This window comes from Taurulus bubalis (genome assembly GCF_910589615.1).
Source record: "Taurulus bubalis genome assembly, chromosome: 1".
Lineage (NCBI taxonomy): Eukaryota > Metazoa > Chordata > Actinopteri > Perciformes > Cottidae > Taurulus > Taurulus bubalis.
Genome location: NC_136589.1, coordinates 44,821,784 through 44,841,606, shown reverse-complemented (window position 1 = coordinate 44,841,606; position 19,823 = coordinate 44,821,784). Strand labels below are relative to the sequence as shown.

The 19,823-nt window shown below is 47.7% G+C and overlaps 2 protein-coding genes across 2 annotated transcripts in view; one reads left to right on the top strand and one right to left on the bottom strand.

The window, feature by feature from the left end:
- Positions 1–9,623: 9,623 nt before the first annotated feature.
- Positions 9,624–10,343, top strand: sft2d3 (SFT2 domain containing 3; the record flags this gene model as incomplete). The annotated part of the gene is made up of 1 exon (XM_079231432.1): positions 9,624–10,343. One exon carries the CDS (start codon positions 9,624–9,626, stop codon positions 10,275–10,277), a length of 654 nt encoding a protein of 217 aa, XP_079087558.1. The 3' UTR covers positions 10,278–10,343.
- A 1,724-nt stretch (positions 10,344–12,067) lies between these two features.
- The window catches only part of wdr33 (WD repeat domain 33), an 11,933-nt gene continuing 4,177 nt past the window's right edge, over positions 12,068–19,823 (bottom strand). The window contains exons 7-21 of the mRNA XM_079215254.1: positions 17,886–17,983; positions 17,392–17,518; positions 17,127–17,281; positions 16,546–16,624; positions 16,327–16,437; positions 15,763–15,857; positions 15,592–15,675; positions 15,155–15,291; positions 14,879–15,034; positions 13,889–14,578; positions 13,762–13,813; positions 13,386–13,677; positions 13,126–13,286; positions 12,707–12,886; positions 12,068–12,546 (exon numbers count right to left, since the gene is read on the bottom strand). Of these exons, the coding sequence (XP_079071380.1) occupies positions 12,398–12,546; positions 12,707–12,886; positions 13,126–13,286; positions 13,386–13,677; positions 13,762–13,813; positions 13,889–14,578; positions 14,879–15,034; positions 15,155–15,291; positions 15,592–15,675; positions 15,763–15,857; positions 16,327–16,437; positions 16,546–16,624; positions 17,127–17,281; positions 17,392–17,518; positions 17,886–17,983 (2,566 nt within the window). The 3' untranslated portion in view covers positions 12,068–12,397. The remainder of the gene's footprint in view (positions 12,547–12,706; positions 12,887–13,125; positions 13,287–13,385; positions 13,678–13,761; positions 13,814–13,888; positions 14,579–14,878; positions 15,035–15,154; positions 15,292–15,591; positions 15,676–15,762; positions 15,858–16,326; positions 16,438–16,545; positions 16,625–17,126; positions 17,282–17,391; positions 17,519–17,885; positions 17,984–19,823) is intronic.

Here is a 19,823-nt window from a genome sequence, read left to right as displayed (position 1 = left end):
CCTTTGATATGAAACAACCATTCACACTCACTCTCACATCTACGTGACATTTAGAGTCCAGCTAACCTGAGCTGCATGTCTTTGGACTGTGGGAGGAACTGCAGAACCCGGAGGAAACCCACAGCGAACAGGGGAGAACAGACTCCACAAGAAGGACCTGCCAGACCGGGATCTGAACCCCGGTCCTCTTGCTGTGAGGCGACAGTGTTAGCTAGTGATGTGTCCTTTCGTGTTGAGGCTTTGATGCGCGTGTCGAGTAATCAGGTAGATTTTGGTGAAGCGCGTATGGAGGCTTGTGTTGATGACGTTCGAAGCCTCGCGAGCCGGTCGTACCAAGTGACTGATTCAGAAAATGGTTTGTGGGTTTGCTGTGCGATTTAAAATATAAGGGGCAGAGAAACTCAATGGATTTCCTTCCTCTCTGTACCCAGCTTCATGTGTGCCTGTGAAAGGGTATTTTATAAAGCAGGCGAAATAGTCTCAAAAAGCCCAGCACTGTGGGTCCATTCTCAATTTGTTTCCACGTTCCCTTTTGACCCCGTCATTATATTATAAAGACAGACACTATATATGTACATACACACACATATATATACATACATATATATATATATATATATATATAGATAGATATAGAGATATATATAAAATAGATATATATATATATATATATATATATATATAGATATATAGATAGAGAAGGCTTAGCAGGCCCTGACAGCTCACCACTGATATGTATATCATGTTGCATACCCCTCTGAAAGATAGTCCTGCACTTGACTGATGATTTCAAATGTATTGATACACACACACACACACACACACACACACACACACACACACACACACACACACACACACACACACACAGAGCCAACACGCACGGCAATTTCCTTAAAACATACAGTTATTACATTTATTACAACTTTAACTAACCTTGTGCCTCTTCCGCGGAGTGCTAATACCATTACTGTTTCTAATTGGTATCAAGAAATTACCATATTTTCCGTTTTGACATACAATACGACTTTTTTATCGTCGCGAGCCGCCTTCAAAATAAAAGCATCTCATCTAACAGGAAACAAGATAAATGCAGCTTAACGCAGGTAAAACACATGATGCAACAAAAACAACAACATTGAGTTTCTAAAGCCAGAACACAAATTAGGTAATTTACATATCATATAATAACCGACAGCATGCCGTCAAACAGCTTTTGTTGTGCCGTCTTTGCCGTGTCTTTAAAACCGCTGTCTGTTACGGTGCTCCAGCAACACTCCTCATAGAGTCTTGTCATGCAAGGCCAGCTCAAAAGACCCACAAAACTTCACACAATTAATTATTTTGGATAAAATGTGCCCGTTTTTATCCACCTCATTGTGTTTCTTCACCACAGCCCTGCTTCCGGGTAGCGATGTTTACTTAGTCTAGCTTAGTAGCTTGACGGAGTTATCCATCCCAAGTGCTTCATGTCCCTTACTCCCGTATCTGTCCATACTGGATCGGTCCATGTTGATTTAAAAAGCAAGCATGGAAAGCAAAATACGGCGTTAGCACGACTGCATCCAGCAGCTAGCTTAGCCAAACCGTCCTGGTGTAGCTTAGCCGTCTGCACAGAAGCTCAAGCTGCTCCTTTCACGCCAGTCTGTTGTCTTATGGTGAGATCAGGCTGATCTAGGACCAGGTGTTTCACCTGTAGTTTCTCTACCAAAGGTCTTCTTTCAAACAGGAGGAGAGATTATACAGAGTTAGCGTTTGGTCTCCTTTGAAGAGCAGTGCTCACACTCGCTGCTGTCATGTTGTTAAAATGGCGCCTCGTCTGCCCTGAGGAGAAAGAGGCATGAGAACGCGCAGCCTGGGGCCAAATGATAATGGCCCCTCAGGAAGTTTTTTTTAGGGCTGATTGGATCACTTGTATGTCACTCATTTATATCTTTAATCAGTGATTGGCTAAACTGCTTATTAGACCCTCTTCCTTGGGCAGAATCTATCAGCAGCAGAGACCTGAACGGGGCAAGCAGGAAAAGCATATATTTTGCGCAGATATCCTATTTTACAAATATTGCTGGGTATATTCCATAACTCAAAAACACAAATACTGACAATTTGTATAATGTATTAATATTATTTTGTTTTTTATAATTAATAATATTATAACTAATTTTTTTTGGTGGCTCAAGCTGGGGCCAGGCCCCGTGGCCCTCTATTGGCCGGCCGCCACTGTACTATAACCTTTTGTTTTACAGATAAAACGATACAACTGTTTCTGTTTATAAATTCTAATGTGATCTTGTGTGATCAAACTGAACATCTTAACATCACAATAATATATTTGTATTAATATATATATTATGTTCCTATTGTTTCAATACATAAGCAATAACAATCTGTTATAACGTATGCTTTTATAAAATTGCATCACCGGTAGTTAGTACTGATGAAAACCTGCAGGTGTTATATTATTATTATTATTATTATTATTATTATTATTATTATTATTATAACGTGTTTCATAATAGTTCAAAGACATTTACATGTGATTATTATTTTATTACACAAAAGTTATATTGAACAGAGAAATCTGTATGTGTGTGTGTGTGTGTGTGTGTGTGTGTGTGTGTGTGTGTGTGTGTGTGTGTGTGTGTGTGTGTGTTTGTGTGTGCTGCTCTGACACACAGGGTATGACCTCATCAGATGTCGTCATTGCGCTACAGCTTCCTGTGGAGGTACACGGATCTCCGTCCCCGTCTGCGTGTCCGTCATCTCCGCCCATGTCTCCGTCTCCGCCCCCGTCTCCGTAACCGCCCATGTCTCCGTCCCCGTCTCCATCTCCGCCCCCATATCCGTCTCCGCCCATGCCTCCGTCTCCGCCCCCGTATCCGTCTCCGTCCCCGTCTCCGTCTCCGCCCCCGTCTCCGTCTCCGCCCCCGTATCCGTCTCCGCCCATGTCTCCGCCCCCGTATCTGTCTCCGTCTCCGCCCATGTCTCCGTCCCCGTCTCCATCTCCGCCCCCGTATCCGTCTCCGCCCATGCCTTCGTCTCCGCCCCCGTATCCGTCTCCGTCCCCGTCTCCGCCCCCTTCTCCATTTCCGCGCCCACCCATGTCTCCGCCCATGTCTCCGTCTCCGTCCCTGTCTTCGTATCCGCCCATGTCTCCGCCCATGTCCCCATCCCCGTCCCTGTCTCCGTCTCCGTCCCCATCTCCGTCTCCGCCCCCGTATCCGTCTCCGCCCCCTTCTCCATCTCTGCCCCCGCCCATGTCTCCGCCCTGTCTTCGTATCCGTCTCCGCCTCTATCTCCATCTCCGTCTCCGCCCATGTCTCCGTGCCCGTCTCCGCCCCCGTCCCCGTCTCTGCCCCCGTCCCTGAACCAGCGCTCCACCCGTATGACGTTCTCGCGGCTCCACAGACCCTCGGCCTCCATCGCCCCCAGTTCCTCCTCCAGAGAGGCCCGGTAGTCCCGGTTCTCAGGGCTGTGTCTGCAGGTCATGCACACCAGACCTCCTGGGGGGCTGCAGGCGGCGCTCAGCTGTCTGAGCACTCGCACGCTCACGTTGTCCATGCTCAGAGCTCCGCACATCACCACCACGTCACATGACCCTGCAGGGGGAGGAGCTACGTCACTGCTCAACTCAGATGAAGACAGAAGACAGGTAGAGGGATGAAGACAGGTAGAGGGATGAAGACAGGTAGAGGGATGGAGACAGGTAGAGGGATGAAGACAGGTAGAAATAAATCAACAAAATAATGGAAATGGAATCAACGTCTAAAGAGTTATTATTTGGAACCTTTTAACGTGTGAGTCAAGAAACGGAGTCCCGTAACGTGGCACAGAATACGACAAGAACAAGGAACAGGCCACCTCATAGTCAAAGACTCCCGACCAGCTGGAATCACCGCTTGATCTTCATGAATGAAACAAAGAAATCTCCGCGGACGGAGCGATCAGCTGACTCGCCACCCCAGGTGCGCACGCCCATGAGCAAAACAAGACGGATCGAAGCCGTGAGTAAATAAACTCATTGAATGGATGAGACGAGCTGGATGACTTGTGGTGTGGATGAATTGGAATTTGACTCTGTCAAATACACAGAATTTGGGAGCCATGCCTAAAACACCTCTTCAGAGATTATTGAGTCAACAGGGACCTATAGTAATCACTGCTGGAAGACCTCTAGAGCAGGATCACAGAAGGCCGAATCACCCAAGAAGTGACAGTTCTGAGGAAAGCGACTAGCAATCACAATAGAGCCCTGCTCTGGTCTTCACTTTCCTCCAGACAAATCCTAGTATTTGATGGTGACCCTTTAAGTTTTCAAACATTCAAGCGTGCATTTAAGCATGGTATTGAAGATAAAACGAATAATGACAATGATAGACTTTACTACCTTGAACAGTACACTAATGGCCAACCTAGAGAACTAGTGAGGAGCTGTTTTGAAACCAAACAGAGGCTATGGTGAAGCACGGAGACTGATTAAGATTCACTTTGGAGATGGAAGGAAAATTGCAAATGCCTACATGGAGAAAGCTCTCAACTGGAACGATATTAAGGCTAATGACGGAAAGGCATTACATGCCTATGCTCTTTACCTTAGAGGATGTTGCAATGCTAAGAAAGAGCTACAAGGCATGGGAGAAATGGATATTGTCTCTACTTTAAAGTTCATCTTATCAAAGCTGCCGTATGGGCTGAAAGAAAAGTGGAGAACTACAGCATATGAGCTTCATCCCAAAGAGTAACATGGCGACAGACTCCAAACAACAAACCAAACAAAGATGGAAAAGTAGTAGCTTTGCAATGGCGGTTGAAATAAGAGACCATAAAGCTGCAAGTCAAGCAAGTAACCTTAAAACCTGTTGGTCAATGTGCGTGATGATAACTGTTGTATTTGCAACACAGAAAAACATTAATTGAATGAATGTGAAATGTTAAAGATGCAACCATGGGATGTGAAGGTGCAATTGTTGAAAGAAAAGGGCATCTGCTTTGGTTGCCTAAACAGAGGACATATGAGCAAGACTTGTAAAAGAAGGATGACTTGCCAACACTGTCAATGAATGCACCCTAGTACATTACACATTGAGAATCTGCAGATAAGGAACCAAAAGACAAAAAGACATATCAGACAAAAGGATCGACCAATAGAACATTTATTGGAAAGAGAGGATGATATCGGGGCTGGAAAAGATTGCAAGCTGGCAATAGTACCAGTACAAGTAAAAGCTTCCAAAGGCAGCAAAACAATATCAACCTACGCATTTCTTGACTCTGGCAGCACAGCAACATTCTGTACGGAGGCTCTAATGAGGCAACTCAATGCAACAGGAAAGAAAACTAAAGTTATTCTGCAAACAATGGGTCAAAGGAAACCAATGAGTAGTTACGAAATAACGGGACTACAAGTGGGTGATTTGGATGGGAATAACTTTATCGAGCTTCAAAAAACATACACTCAAACAAAGATACCAGTGACAAAAGAAAACATGTTCTCTCAAAAAGACCTCGTCAGGTGGCCTTACTTGAAGGAGATAAAGCTTCAAGAAGTTGATGCGGAAGTGGAACTTCTAATTGGAGTAGATGTCCCAAAGGCAATGGAGCCCTGGCAAATCATAAATTGCCAAGGCAATGGTCCCTATGCTGTAAGAACCCTCTTAGAACCCAAATGCTGTGGAGGGTTCTACGAGGGTTCTGTTGAAGAGGAACGGCACGCGTAATTATCCTGATCACTGAAGTCTGGTTCCAGTTAACCAGACTGTTTAAACGGATCAGCCTTTGAGGAACCAGATAGCCTGACTCCAATCATCGGGTTTATTTAAGCTGCTAACAGGACATCTGATCCACTTAGTGAACCACGTAGAGGGACAGGGCCCAGGTCCCACAGAGTGGATCAAATGTCCTGTTATCAGCTTAAAGCACTGGTGTCAAACTCCAGGCCCGTGGGCCAAATCCGGCCCGCCACGTCATTTTATGTGGCCCGCGACGGCTTGAAAGGCATGAAATCGCGGAGCCGTTTTCAGTCGTTCGCAGACCGTTTTCAGTCTGTCACGGGCCTTTGCATGGGCAAAAACAAATAAATATCTGTGCTTTTATTTTGAAGGCCGTTTATTCAATTCATATTCATTGAATGTACTGTAACTATGTTGCGTTGTTCATTCTGGTCACATGACATATATTGCTTCGGTCCATCCGGGGAGAGGGATCCTCCTCTGTTGCTCTCTTGAAGGCTTCTTCCTTTTTTCCCTGTGAAAGGATTTTTACTATCTTTATTTGGGGAGTTTTTCCTGATCTGATGTGAGGCCCCGGGACAGGGATGTTATGTGTACAGATTGCAAATTATTACACATTATTATGTGTGTTGTATTACCTTGTGTCCTTAAGATGCTCTTTTTGTTTTTTAATTGAGTATAAAGGGGAATATTTCTGTGTTTTGGCATGGATTTATGTCATAGTAACAGAGAAATTTTAATTTTTAGCTTGCGGGGGCAGCTGATCCACTGATAGCGCAGGTAGAAAATCCACAGCCAGCCACTGTACATTTACAACCGGCCCTTTTAGGGCGACCATGATGCTGATGTGACCCGGGGTGAAAATGAGTTTGACACCCCTGGCTTAAAGGACCGAGATGACTGACGTCAGGCTGTCCAGTGGGAGTGGCCAGTTTATCCAGCTAATTTAAGTTAGACTGCGTGGAGCAGGTTAAGGGATTTGCATGTGTTGCTATGGTGATTTATCCAAACTTGCTTTGTGGAACCGAAAAGCCTGACCTTGTCATCTTATCCTGAAAACTCCAGCTATCAGCAAGCCAGGTACGAGGAACAGGCCCAGGTCTGAACTCCTCCAGAACCTGGTCTGCTCCTCCGATCAGCAGAGGAATCTCAACTGGAGAGTTCAATCCACAAACCTCAAGACATGCTGAAAACTCCTGAAGATGAAGAAGTTTGGACCCAGAAAATGAAGTCTGACAAAACAACAACAACCACCATCTTGTGGAGATGACAGCAGACCCTTGTTAACTGAACTAGCGTTGACTAATCAGGTGAGTTGCACCTGTAGCCACACCCCCCAGTGATGTCACTGCGCGCTGGAGTACACCTGTCCATCACAGCAGGCCTCTGGATGCTCAGAGGTGAAGGTGCTCTGGTCCTTTAGAGGTCCAGTTGCATTGTGGGTAATGTAGATGTGTTTCGCTGCTCACACACTGATGCTGCTGGATTTGGTTCCTCTTCTTCACCTGTTTGCTGTCATCGCCTGAGGTCGTGACCCCTGGGGAATACTCTGTTCGAGGAGAAGTACTAATACCTCACTATAGGAATGCTCTGTTAGAGGAACAGTACTAATACCTCACTGTAGGAATACTCTGTTAGAGGAAAAGTAATTATTAGTACTGTTCCTCTAACAGAGTATTCCTATCTCACTATAGGAATACTCTGTTAGAGGAAAAGTACTAATACCTCCCTGTTGTGCTGAATAGCCATGCTAGCAATTTCCTTCTGTGTCCAGCCTTTGTGCTAAGCTAAGCTAACTGGTTCATGTGTTACCTGCTGCTGGTCCACTGCTTCTCTTGAGTATAGTGGTGTCTCTCTCTCTCTCTCTCTCTCTCAGACACACACACACACACACGCCTACATTCCTGCTTTGATTCTGACTGTATATTATTAGTATGATTCCCACCACTTGGTGGCGGTAATGCGTCAGTCAGCTATTTAACAAGCTCCAATAAGCAGCTCAGCCAGCAGCTAGCTAGCCTGTAGCGAAAGTTATAGAGAAATATTTAAAACGAAATAATGAAGACGAAAGTGCTGCTGAACACCCACCCAAACATCTAAATGTTTGTGCAAGTATAATCCTGACTTCACGAAGTAGGGCTTTGTGAACGGAGGTAACGAGGCGGAGCCCAGAGTGTGGAGTGTGGGCTAACGCTAGCCTCGCTAACGCTAGCCTCGCTAACAAGCATATCATTCACATCATAAGGCTATATTTTAATTGGCACTTTATTAAAATGTTATTTACAGTTTATTTCATTTGAAAATTAGTATTTGGAATTGTGTGCACACTTGTCTGCACAGTAATAGTTGCCCAATAATTGTGAACACACAGATATTCTCTTAAAGTAAAAACCTCACTTTTACTGTCTTAAATATTCAGGTTTGAGGTTTATTAACATGTTGGATTAGCCGAGGGCACTGTAGTAGTTCAATAATACAATTAATCCTAAAAAAACTACTTTCCTAGTAATTGTGCAGTGTATTTATTTTATTACCACATATTACCACAGAAGTCTCCGTGAGCTCGTCTTTTCCTGCTGTTGCGTTTCTCAAAATAAAAAAACAGATTTAAGCTCAATATTGAGCATGAATTGAGAGAAGCCGTATCAAATCTACAACCCCGTTTGTAACATATGTGTCGAGGAAAGCAGCTCACTGCAGCCACTAATACTGATACAACTTGATGGCTCACATATCTGCACTCATTCTGTTTTGTTTGGCAAAAAAAATTAAAAGCTTATTGTTTTCCACAATTAACTATTTAGTAGCAACTAAATATGAGTAATTTTTTGCACAGATAGAACTTACACAAAACATTGTCTGATGGGGCAATCTGATTTACTTGAAAGTGATTACAATTGTCTTTATTCTGTTATTTATAAAAGCACAGATGAGTCACACAATTATGTTATTTACAGAAAAGGTTTGAGAACCACAGCTTTAAGTGTTTGTGTCGGAGTCGCCGCCTATTTTGCACTATTACAATACTTATAGGCAACTAGTTATCATGTCTTCCACTCCATGAAGCGCATGTTAATGCTCAGTAGTGCACATATGGTACTTTAATGTATTTGCATTGTAATACAATGTGATCAGTTTAAATGGGCATATATGCAGCTGAAACGGGTAGCCTAGTGCATCCCACATTTTTCAACATTATAGTCATTATGCCTTTATTATCCTTTATAAAAATGATTGTTTTGGGGGGGGAGGTGGGGTAGTGCACTATAGGCCCCTGAGACGGGGCTTAAGAGTTTGTCCTTAATGGGAAAAAAAAATCCCCTTACGTTACTTTTATACTTTTAAGTAGTTTTTAAACCAGTACTTTTACACTTTTACTTAAGTAAAAAGCTTGAGTTGATACTTCAACTTTTACAGAAGTATTTTTAAACCCTAGTATCTATACTTATACTTGAGTAATGAATGTGAATACTTTTGACACGTCTTGTTATTTTATTAGCTTGATTTGTTCCATGACTTGTTGTCTGTGCAGGTTTACATACACATGATCAATAAATGTCTTTGTGATGATCACATTGCATCATGTCATTTATTTGACAAGGTTTTTGCTTGTTGGACTGTAGGTAGATTTGATTTAGTTATTGAATACAAATCAAACCAAGAGTGTGATCAATTACTTATTAAACCAATAAAGTGTTAATATTTGAATGGACCCCAGGGCACTTTGTACTTGAAAAGTTGGGCCCCGAGGTCAAAAAGGTTAAGAACCCCTGCTCCAGAGGACCGGTCCTTAATAAACGTTAGAGTCCTCTAGGGGGCAGCGGAGCGCATCCGGAAGTCCAGCAGCAGAAGAAGAAGCAGAAGAAGCAGAAGAAGAAGAAGACTTCCTCCGTCATGGCGGACCTGAACCGACAGCTCCAGGACTATCTGGCTCAGTCTAAAGGTGGCGCCAGGACCGTGCCCCAGTCCAGCTCCAGTACCGCGGTGGACCTGGGCGACCCGGAGCCGGTCTCGGGGAGCTGGTTCGGGCGGTGGTCCAGTCCGTGGTCCGGGAGCCAGAGCTCCAGCGGCTTCTCCTGGCCCTGGTCGGCCGAACCGGACCCGTGTCTTCCGGGCGTGAGCCGGCGGCAGCGGCTCGTGGCCTTCTGCGCATGCGCGGTGTTCTCCTCGCTGTGCTTCGGGCTGTCCGCGCTCTACGCGCCGCTTCTGCTGCTCTACGCGCGCAAGTTCGCTTTGCTCTGGTCGCTCGGTTCGCTGTTCGCCATCGCGGCGGCCGCGGTGCTTCGCGGGCCCTACCGTATGTTCGCAGGACTGCCCACCTCGCCCGGCGCCGCCGCCTACCTGTGCGCGCTCGCGGGCACACTGTACGCGGCGCTGCGCCTCCACAGCACCGCCCTCACCGCGCTGGGCGCCGCGCTGCAGGTCGCGGTCATCTGCGCATGCGCGGTGTCGCTGCTGCCCGGAGGCAGCGCCGGTATCCGCTTCATGGGGGGCGTGGCCGCGGCGGCCATTAAGAGGACCGTGACCGGCAAGACCACGTCCATCTGATGGACCGGGTCCGACAAGACCACGTTCATCTGAGGGACCAGCGACTTGTTATTGATTATGGACACAGAGGACCAATCAGCTGGTTATTGATTAACAGGACCAGAGAGATGTTTGGACTGTAAATACATAAACATGTTTGTTTGTGTGAGTGAAGAAAGTTTAATAAGGAAATAAAGAACTAAACTATGGCTTCATCTGTGACCTCTCTGGAAACTACTGATTACTACGACTACTGTGTACTGCGTAGTACTCATACAGCTCTAAAGTAAATTATTTAGAACACAGGGACGCTGATGACACTGTCACACACACACACAGGCAGGCAGACACACACTGGCCCATGTCCCCCTAAACCCTCATGACAAGGGGTACATCCCAAGTCTCTAAATTGTCGTTTCCTCGATTGAACCGGAAGTGGTTCTGCGCCGCCATCTTGACGGCCGTCCCAAAGCTCTTATTCTGCTCGGAGGAGCGAGGATCAAGGAGCGAGGAGGGAAATCGGAGGAGCCATGATCGAGGGGCCCTGAGGGGCCCAAGCTTCCAGGGAGTGTTTTAACGCTGGACACGCCCCCTCACTGTTCATCTGTTATGTGATTGGACGCTGCAGCTGCGCGCTGGAGTTTCATACCAGAGACGATCACAGATTAAACTCAAGCTATATATTATATCTGTTTTCTTATTCACCATCTGGTTAAAATATGTTAATTGTAGGTCTGAACAACAAAAGGATCACAAACAACTGTCTTCAAAGATTTGATCTGTTGTTTCCCTCAATAACTTGTATTATGTATGTAATTAAAATCAGAGAGCTGGAGAGAGGAAGTACTTTTTACAACACGTAATGAAGAGAAAACATATTTATATTGTGGGTTATTTTATAATGATGTCACAATCAGAATTTCAAAACATACCGTGGTAAATAATAAATAAATAAGACGCATTCCGCTGGTAGAAATGGATCCTGCGCATATAAGCAGGACGCATGACAGTATATAAATACTCAATGCAGTTTATTAAACGGTAACAGACGACAGAGAAAACATCTCCACTCTGACACTCATGATCACTTTGTCTTTATTAATATAAATAGTAGTTTAACACCATTAAATAAACTGAAAACATACAAACATTTGTATCAATATTTTAAGAGCATTTTTATTGGAATGTTCGCTAAAAACTGTCCAGACAAAACTGTCAGCTGTTAAAGCGACTGACAGCTGACCAGATGTGATCCGCTGTCAGTCGGCCGCAGTCATCAGAAACCGACGTCGCTTCACGTGACGCTTCAGAGGAAAGGACGTCTCATGTCTATTAAAACATATTTCCTCACGTCTTCTCTCCCTGCTTGGTTTCCTTGCGTCTCTCTATGCATCCCTGGTGGGAGGGACTAAGACGCAAGGAAAAGACGCAAGTGAGGTAAACGGGGATGCAATTTAGAGACTTGGGATGTACCCAAGGTCTAAACATATTGTGTACAATTGTGTATTCATTTAATACTTTTTATTCACTGATTTGAACGAGTTCCTCACAAGATGAGAAGTAATTTTAAATCATCTGTTTCCTCGTTTTATCAAAACAGACTGAGGCTCCCGTGAGAAATGTTTGAATGTATCAAACATTTCTCACGGGAGCCTCAAAGTCCGTGAGTCCTTAAGACACGCACACGCGCACACACACACACACACACACACACACACACACACACACACACACACACACACACACACACACACACACACACACACACACACACACACACACACACACACGAGTTGAAGTGTGAATCTTTATTGTCCACCTCAGTGAAGACACAAAAACATAGAAATCTTTTACAAAAAGCAACAAGACGAAGTGACTGAACTAAAAGACGCTGATGATTCTCTACAATATTTTACATTAAAATGCTCGTTGCGTCGGTACAGACCAATCACAAGAGATCTGAATGTGTCACATGACCAATCACGAGAGATCTGAATGTGTCACATGACCAATCACGAGAGATCTGAATGTGTCACATGACCAATCACAAGAGATCTGAATGTGTCACATGACCAAAAGTCTGTCTGAGGGTCTCAGGGTCCGGACTGTGGTCTTCGGGTTCGTGTTGTTTTCCTCCAGGACTACCGGCCCCGGCTGCCTCCCCTCGGTGGTCCTCTGGGTGGTGGTCCTCCCCTTCTGGGAACCGGTCCGGGTCCTCCAGGACCCCATCCGCCTCGTCCGCCTCGGCCAGACGGCCCGTAGCCCCCATCCTCCCTCTGGGGGGGCCGGCCTGCAGGAAACAAGACCACAAGGCTTCAGACCACAAGACAACGAGGCTTCAGACCACAAGACAACGAGGCTTCAGACCACAAGACAACGAGGCTTCAGACCACAAGACAACGAGGCTTCAGAGGTCTGTTCAACAGCGGTGCATCTTAGTCCTGACTCACCTCCGTCAGCTCCGGGGGACTCTCGCTCTCGGGGGTCTCCGGTCCCCGGTCCGTCCTGCCACGGGCGCTTGCGGGGCGGCAGCGACGCCATGTCCATCCCCTGAAGGGAGGCGGAGCGCTCGCGGCCGGCCGGAGACGACGCGTCATGCATCTGCTGGCCGTCTCTGTAGCCATCGTGACCTACAGACAGGAAGCAAGGAGACGCCCGCCACAATAAGAGTCTGCGAAGAAATTACATTCTAGGCTCTTGAGATGGAGACAAATAAATGTTGGTTCAATTTAAACAAAACCATCAGATCGTTTGTTTGTTAATCAATGAACATGCAAATAAAGAGAATAGAGAAGCATAAAAAAGCAGGAGGGCTGATGGGATTGGTTTCAGACAGATTCTCATGTCGTGACTCGTAGAAAGGCCTCACCTCCTCTGGGGGGCCCTCCTCCTCGAGGCGGTCTCCCTCGACCCGCGTTGGCCTCCCAGCTCCTCCCCGTCTCCTCCGGGCCGTCGAAGCCCTCCTCCTGGCTGCCGTACTCCTCGGGGTAACCTCGAGCTCCGGGCCGGCCGGGCCCGCCTCCTCTGAACCTGAAACACCCAGCGAGTCCAGTTCACGTCTGTCCAGACCGCTGATGGTCTGGACAGACTTCTGAGGGTCTACAGGCTTCAGTATGTCGGGCTGCTCACCTGTCGTCTCTCCGGCCTCTGAACTCTCCTCCGGTGAACCTCTCTTCGGGGCCCCAGTTCCCTACGCTGCTGCTGCTTCCTCCTCCTCCACCTCGGGGTCCTGCCCCCCGGTATCCTGGTCCAGGTCTCCAGCTCTCCTCTCTGCTATGGAAGTCCTGGCCTCCCTCAAAGTCCTGTGCTCCGCGTCGGCCCTGCTGGTCTCCCCAGTAAGAACTTGAGCCCTGGTCCGGTCCCCCGGGTCCCTGCCGGTCTGAAGGGCCCATGTGGTGGTTGGGTGGCGGTCCCCGAGGGTCTGAGAAGAATCAACAGGGGTCATCAGCTGTGTGATCAGAACACTCATGGATCTAAACAACCGAACTGGAACTGAGGGCCTCACCTTTGCTGTTGGGCCCCTGCTGCCCCATCCCGTGCATCATGGACCCCGAGTTCTGCAAGACCAGATCACAGTTACATGGGGCTCTGTTTGGCTCCTTTAAAACCAGGCCTATGTCACAGGGACTCACCTGGTGCTGCATGTATGGGGGTCCCTGCATGTTTGCATGGGGTCCTTGCATGTTACCTTGGGGCCCCTGCATGTTTCCATGGGGTCCTTGCATGTTCCCTGGGGGCCCCTGCATGTTTCCTGGGGGCCCATGCAGCCCTCCCGGGGGCCCCTGCATGTTGCCCATCCCATAGTTGTTTGGCGCGTTGCCGTGTGTCCTGGGTGGGGGCCCCATCATCCCTCCCTGCGGGCCCATCATGTTCCCCTGAGGGGGAGGACCCTGAGGATCCCTTGGACCCATTCCTCTAGGAGGGGGCCCCATCATCCCACCATGAGGCCCCTGCATCCCTCTGGGACCCATACCATGAGGTCCTTGGGGGCCCAAATTCCTTGGCGGGCCTGGGTGTCTCTGCATACCTTGCGGTCCTTGCATGTCTGGTGGTCCCATCATGCCCTGAGGGGGGCCCTGGTGAGGCTGGGGTCCAGAGGGTGGCCCCATCTGTCCAGGGGGCATAAAAGGAGGCTGCATGCCTCCGGGGCCCATTGGGGGCCCCATGTTGTTGGACATTTGCTGAGGAGGCATGTTCGGGGGGAAACCCTGCTGGCCAGGAGGCATTGGACCCCCGGGGCCTCCAGGGAAGGGGGGCATTGGACCCTGTCCCTGCGGGGGCCCCATGTTCCCATCGGGGTTCATCCGGTCCATCTTCATCTGCTGCAGCGAGAACCAAAGAGTTTAGAAGCTGAATACAGATCATTATTAAACAATAGACACGTTTGAGGCGGAGCGAACAGAACGTTTGACCCGTGGCGAACAGAGCGAAGGACGAGTTGAATTGTCCCAACTCCGGCGGAGAAAGTTGCGTCAGCCAAATCAGCGTTGAGAAGCTCCGCTCGTCGTATAATTCGTGCCGCGTCCGGTGTGAACACGGCATAAAGGTTCCATGAGAACCAGAGAGTTTAGAAGCTGAATACAGATGATTATTAAACATGCTGGAGGTTTAAAGGTCCTCACCTCCAGCAGCATCGGGTTGCTGTACTGCAGCGCCGCCATCTCCTGCTCCATCTCAGACTGACTTTTCTTTTTGCTGTCTGCTTTCTGCTCCACCTTTCGGTCTTTGCCCAGCTCTCCGCCAGGCGGCATCATGGGCACTTTGTTGTCTGCCCAGGCCTGAAGACACGAGGAGTCCAGTCAGCACATGTTCATGCTGCTTCGACAGCACCGACTTGTTCAATGTTCAGAGGGAAGCACTCCTAACCGTCAGCTTCAGGGTAAATGTCTACCGCTTACCTGTTGGAACTGTGCCGGGATCGGTTTGGCGTACGGAACTTTCTTCTGGGGGACCTTCTTGGAGTCTTTACCCATGACCTCGTCCATGCCCCAGTCTAGACCGGGGATGGACATCTCCACCTCAGGAACCTCTTTACCTGCAGACAACAGTTGCATCTGAAATACGGCTGAAAAAACTCCAGAGATACATCCGAAATAAACCAGTCGTACCAGAGAAACATCCGATATAAACCAGACGTACCAGAGAAACATCCGATATAAACCAGTCGTACCGAGGTACATCCGATATAAACCAGTCGTAACAAAGATACATCCGATATAAACCAGTCGTACCAGAGATACATTCGATATAAACCAGTTGTAACAGAGAAACATTTCAGGGGACCCAGGATTGACCCCTGTGAGACACCGTCTCCAACCGACAGGAGGAAACCTACTCTGCTCCTGCTCCATGGCGGCCTTCAGCTGCTCGGGGATGCCCATCCCCGGGATGGAGGCCACACTGTTCATGTCTATGTCGTCTAAACACAAAAACACAGAAGCACAGAAGCGTCAGCAGCTTTGATGACATCACATCTGACACTTGTGTGATTGGTCCTCCGGCTCACCGTACTCCATGCCGTCCTCTGACATGCCCGGCAGCAGGTTCAGGTTGTAGCGGTCTCTCATCTTGTCACCGGGTCGATTCCTTGTCCAGAACTTACTGAAACATACAAATAACAAAACAGAAGGTGAAACCACGTAAATCTACTCCGACAACCATTCAGTGAGATCAGTGAGCTCTCTAAATAGTGTATGTGTGTACGTCTACATGTACTGTAAAAGTCGGGTTACACACCGCTACTACCTTCGGTCAGTGTCCCCGTTTGCTCCTCACTGTAGCCAGCTGGCGCTCATGCTAGTTCCCCGCTAACTTCCGCTAGCTCCCCGACAACCACCGAAGGTAGCGGGACCAGCCCTGGCTTGACACCCGACTTGGGCAGAGGGGACGCGGGCAATAGCAGCAACAGCGGCCAGTAGCAGCGGGGAGCTAGGTCCTAGCTTGCGCTGTTCCTAGCTTGCTACAGTGGGACACTGACCGGAGGTAGGAGCGGCTTGTAACCCGACTTTTACGTTATGTGTGTACACGCGGTGTACACGTTGTATATGTACACGCTGAGTACACGCTGTACCTGGTGTGGTCGTTGGAGCCGGAGCACAGGATGTGGCCCAGCGGGTGCCAGGCCAGACTCCAGATCATCCCCTCATGAGCCATCTCCATGCCTCCAACCTCCTTCTCCACCCTGACGGACAACAAGAAACCAGTCAAACCAGAACAGAAGCCCCCTAGGTCGGTGCTGGTTCCTAGTGATCCTGTATGAGACCTAGACCTTGTTGGTTCTGATCCTTACCCGGTGTGCCAGAAGAGCAGCGAGCCATCAGAGCCGCCGCTGGCAAACAGACCTTCATGGACGGGATGCCAGGCAACAGCTGAAGACATACAGGTATCAGGGCTCAGGAAACAGGTATCAGGGTTCAGGTTTCAGGTAACAAGACATCAGGGCTCAGGTAACTGTTATCAGGGCTCAGGTAACTGTTATCAGGGCTCAGGTAACTGTTATCAGGGCTCAGGTAACTGTTATCAGGGCTAAGGTAACAGGTATCAGGTAACTGGTAACAAGACATCAGGTAACTGGTAACAAGACATCAGGTAACTGGTAACAAGACATCAGGTAACTGGTAACAGAGCTCAGGTAACAGGGCACCAGGTAACAGGACATCAGGGGTCAGGTAACGGTAACAGCACATCAGCCCTACTTCCAATCTTTGTGCTAAGCTAGACTAGCAGTTTCCCCCTACTTCCAGTCTTTGTGCTAAGCTAGGCTAACAGTTCCCCTAGTTCCAGTCTTTGTGCTAAGCTAGGCTAACACTTCCCCCTACATCCAGTCTTTGTGCTAAGCTAGGCTAACAGTTTCACTGGTCCTGCTCTCACCTGTGGCTTCCTTCTTGTGTCCTCTGAACACCTGCAGCTCCTCCTTCAGGTTCCGGATGTCGAACAGTTTGCACAGGTGGTCTCGTGAGGCCGTCAGCAGCCAGTTCCCGTTGAGGTTCCACTTCACCTCCATCACCGTGTTCTTGTGGGCGTGCCTGAGGAGAGACAGCATTTAAGTGGGAGGAGCTACAGATTCACCTCATCATCTCACACCTGTTCTAAAGAGACAGTCAATGATCCAGAGTCAGTTCTGGTCGGGACTCACAGTGTGGCCAGACTCTGGCCCGTCTTTGGGTCCCAGAACTTGATCGGCTGCTGGCTGTCTTTACTGCCGGAGACCACCAGGCCTTTGGTGGGGTGCCAGTCCACACACTTCACGTCAGCACCGTGACCTGCACACACACGCACACGCACACACAATAAGGGGCGTGTCCATGCACACGCCTATGAACACACTATCTCTATTGAAAGATTATTTTCTATCAGTAAAGATGAAAACCGTCAGAGAGAAATGTTGGAGTTTCAAAAAGGACAATAAATGTAAAATAAACCTCAAACTTTTTACATTTAAATGATAGTGTGTTATGTTCTAGGTTATGAGTTGGTTGCATTCAACCATTCATAATGTGTCTTTACTTTATAGAATACACTTTACCTGGTTAAAGAATGACTAATGAAGCTTTATGTTATGTATTCTATAGCTGTGCTTCATGGAGTTACACTTTAATGTGTTCATGAAGTCATATGACTGAGCTGTACCTCGGAGGATCCTCTCCTCGTGGCAGCGCATGAAGTCCCAGATCCGCACGGTGCCGTCGTCAGAGCAGGTGGCGAATTTATTATCTGTTGGAGAGAAGCTGCAGAACACAAGCAGAGCGTCACCTTGGTGACCAGCGAGGAAGGCCACGCCATCGAGAGCTCCGGAAAGGACACGACCCCGAATATTACCTCCGTATCTTAAACAGAACCATTTCATTCCACGAACCTGCTCCATTTCTCAACTGATCACCTGCTTGTTGGTCTTAGGGGAGAACCACAGGGAGAACCCAGGGAGAACCCAGGGAGAACCAGTGAGAACCCCAGGGAGAACCATAAGGAGAATCACAGGGAGAACCAACCAGTGTCAGCGCGTACGAGGTTCAGTAGAGATGTGAACAGACTTCCTGTCATAGCTACTCAGTCACTGGCGTCTGAAACGACAACCGACTCAAGAAGTTCAGTCCCAACAGTTTCCCCCTACTTCCAGTTTTTGTGCTAAGCTAGGCTAGCAGTTTCCCCCTACTTCCAGTCTTTGTGCTAAGCTAGGCTAACACTTTCCCCCTCCTTCCAGTCTTTGTGCTATGCTAGGCTAACACTTTCCCCTTACTTCCAGTCTGTGTGCTAAGCTAGGCTAACACTTCCCCCTCCTTCCAGTCTTTGTGCTAAGCTGGGCTAACACTTTCCCCCTCCTTCCAGTCTTTGTGCTAAGCTAACAATTCCCCCCTCCTTCCAGTCTGTATGCTAAGCCAGTGGTTCTCAAACAGTGGGTCGCGGAGGTATTACAGGTGGGGCGCGGAGGTATTACAGGTGGGGCGCAACCCTCTAGTGGGTCGCAGCGGTATTACAGGTAGGGCACAACCCTCTAGTGGGGCGCGGAGGTATTACAGGTGTGGCGCGAGGGGGTGATGCTGTTTTTTATAATCCTTTATTAATCCCACAGTGGGGAAGTCATTCTCTGCATGTTACCATCCTGAGTAATGAAGGAGCAGTGAGCTGCTGTGAAGCACTGGGGCTTCAGTGTCTTGCTCAAGGACACTTCAACATGAAACTATGGAGAACAGGGATGAACCGCTACCTTGTGGCTTCAGGATGAACACTCTATAAACATGATAACTTTACATAGTACAAAAGTACACAGACATAAAACGCCATTAATGAATACATGGAGAAATACCTGTACTTTCATGTACATGTTTAGTTACTCCGTTAACAGGTTACGATGCGCATGCACGACTCAACGATTCTAGGTGTTTTGCTAAAAGCCTCTGTGAGGTCTTTTCTGCTGTTGTCTCTCAAAACAGATCTCAGCTCAACATTGAGCATTAATTGTATCAAATATACAACCCCATTTATAAAAGATGTGTAGAGGAGCCACCAATACAACCTAATGCTCACACATCTCACTCATTCGGCCTTCACAGGTTGAACTTTATTGTTATCATCTTGAAACATATTCAGTGTAAAACAGGTTAATTGCTAGAATAGGTATTTATTTGCCTGAACATTTTTCTTCCTCCGAAGTGGGGCGTGACAAAAAAGCTAAGAGTTCCCCCTACTTCCAGTCTTTGTGCTTAGCTAAGAGTCCCCCCTACTTCCAGTCTTTGAGCTAAGCTCGGCTAATAGTTTCCCCCTACTTCGAAGCATTGTGCTAAGCTAGAGTAACACTTCCCCCTACTTCCAATTGTTGTGCTAAGTTAGGCGAATAGTTTCCCCCTGCTTGCAATCTTTGTGCTAAGCTATGCTAAGAGTTTCCTCCTGCTTGCAATCTTTGTGCTAAGCTAGGCTAAGGGTTTCCCTACGTCCAGTCTTTTTTTTAAGATAAGTTAACAGTTTCCTCCTATTTCCAATCTTTATGCTAAGCTAACATTTCTCCCCCTACTTTGTTTTCATGGCATGCTAGGCTAGCATTTTCTATTTGTGGTCTTATGACGTTGAATA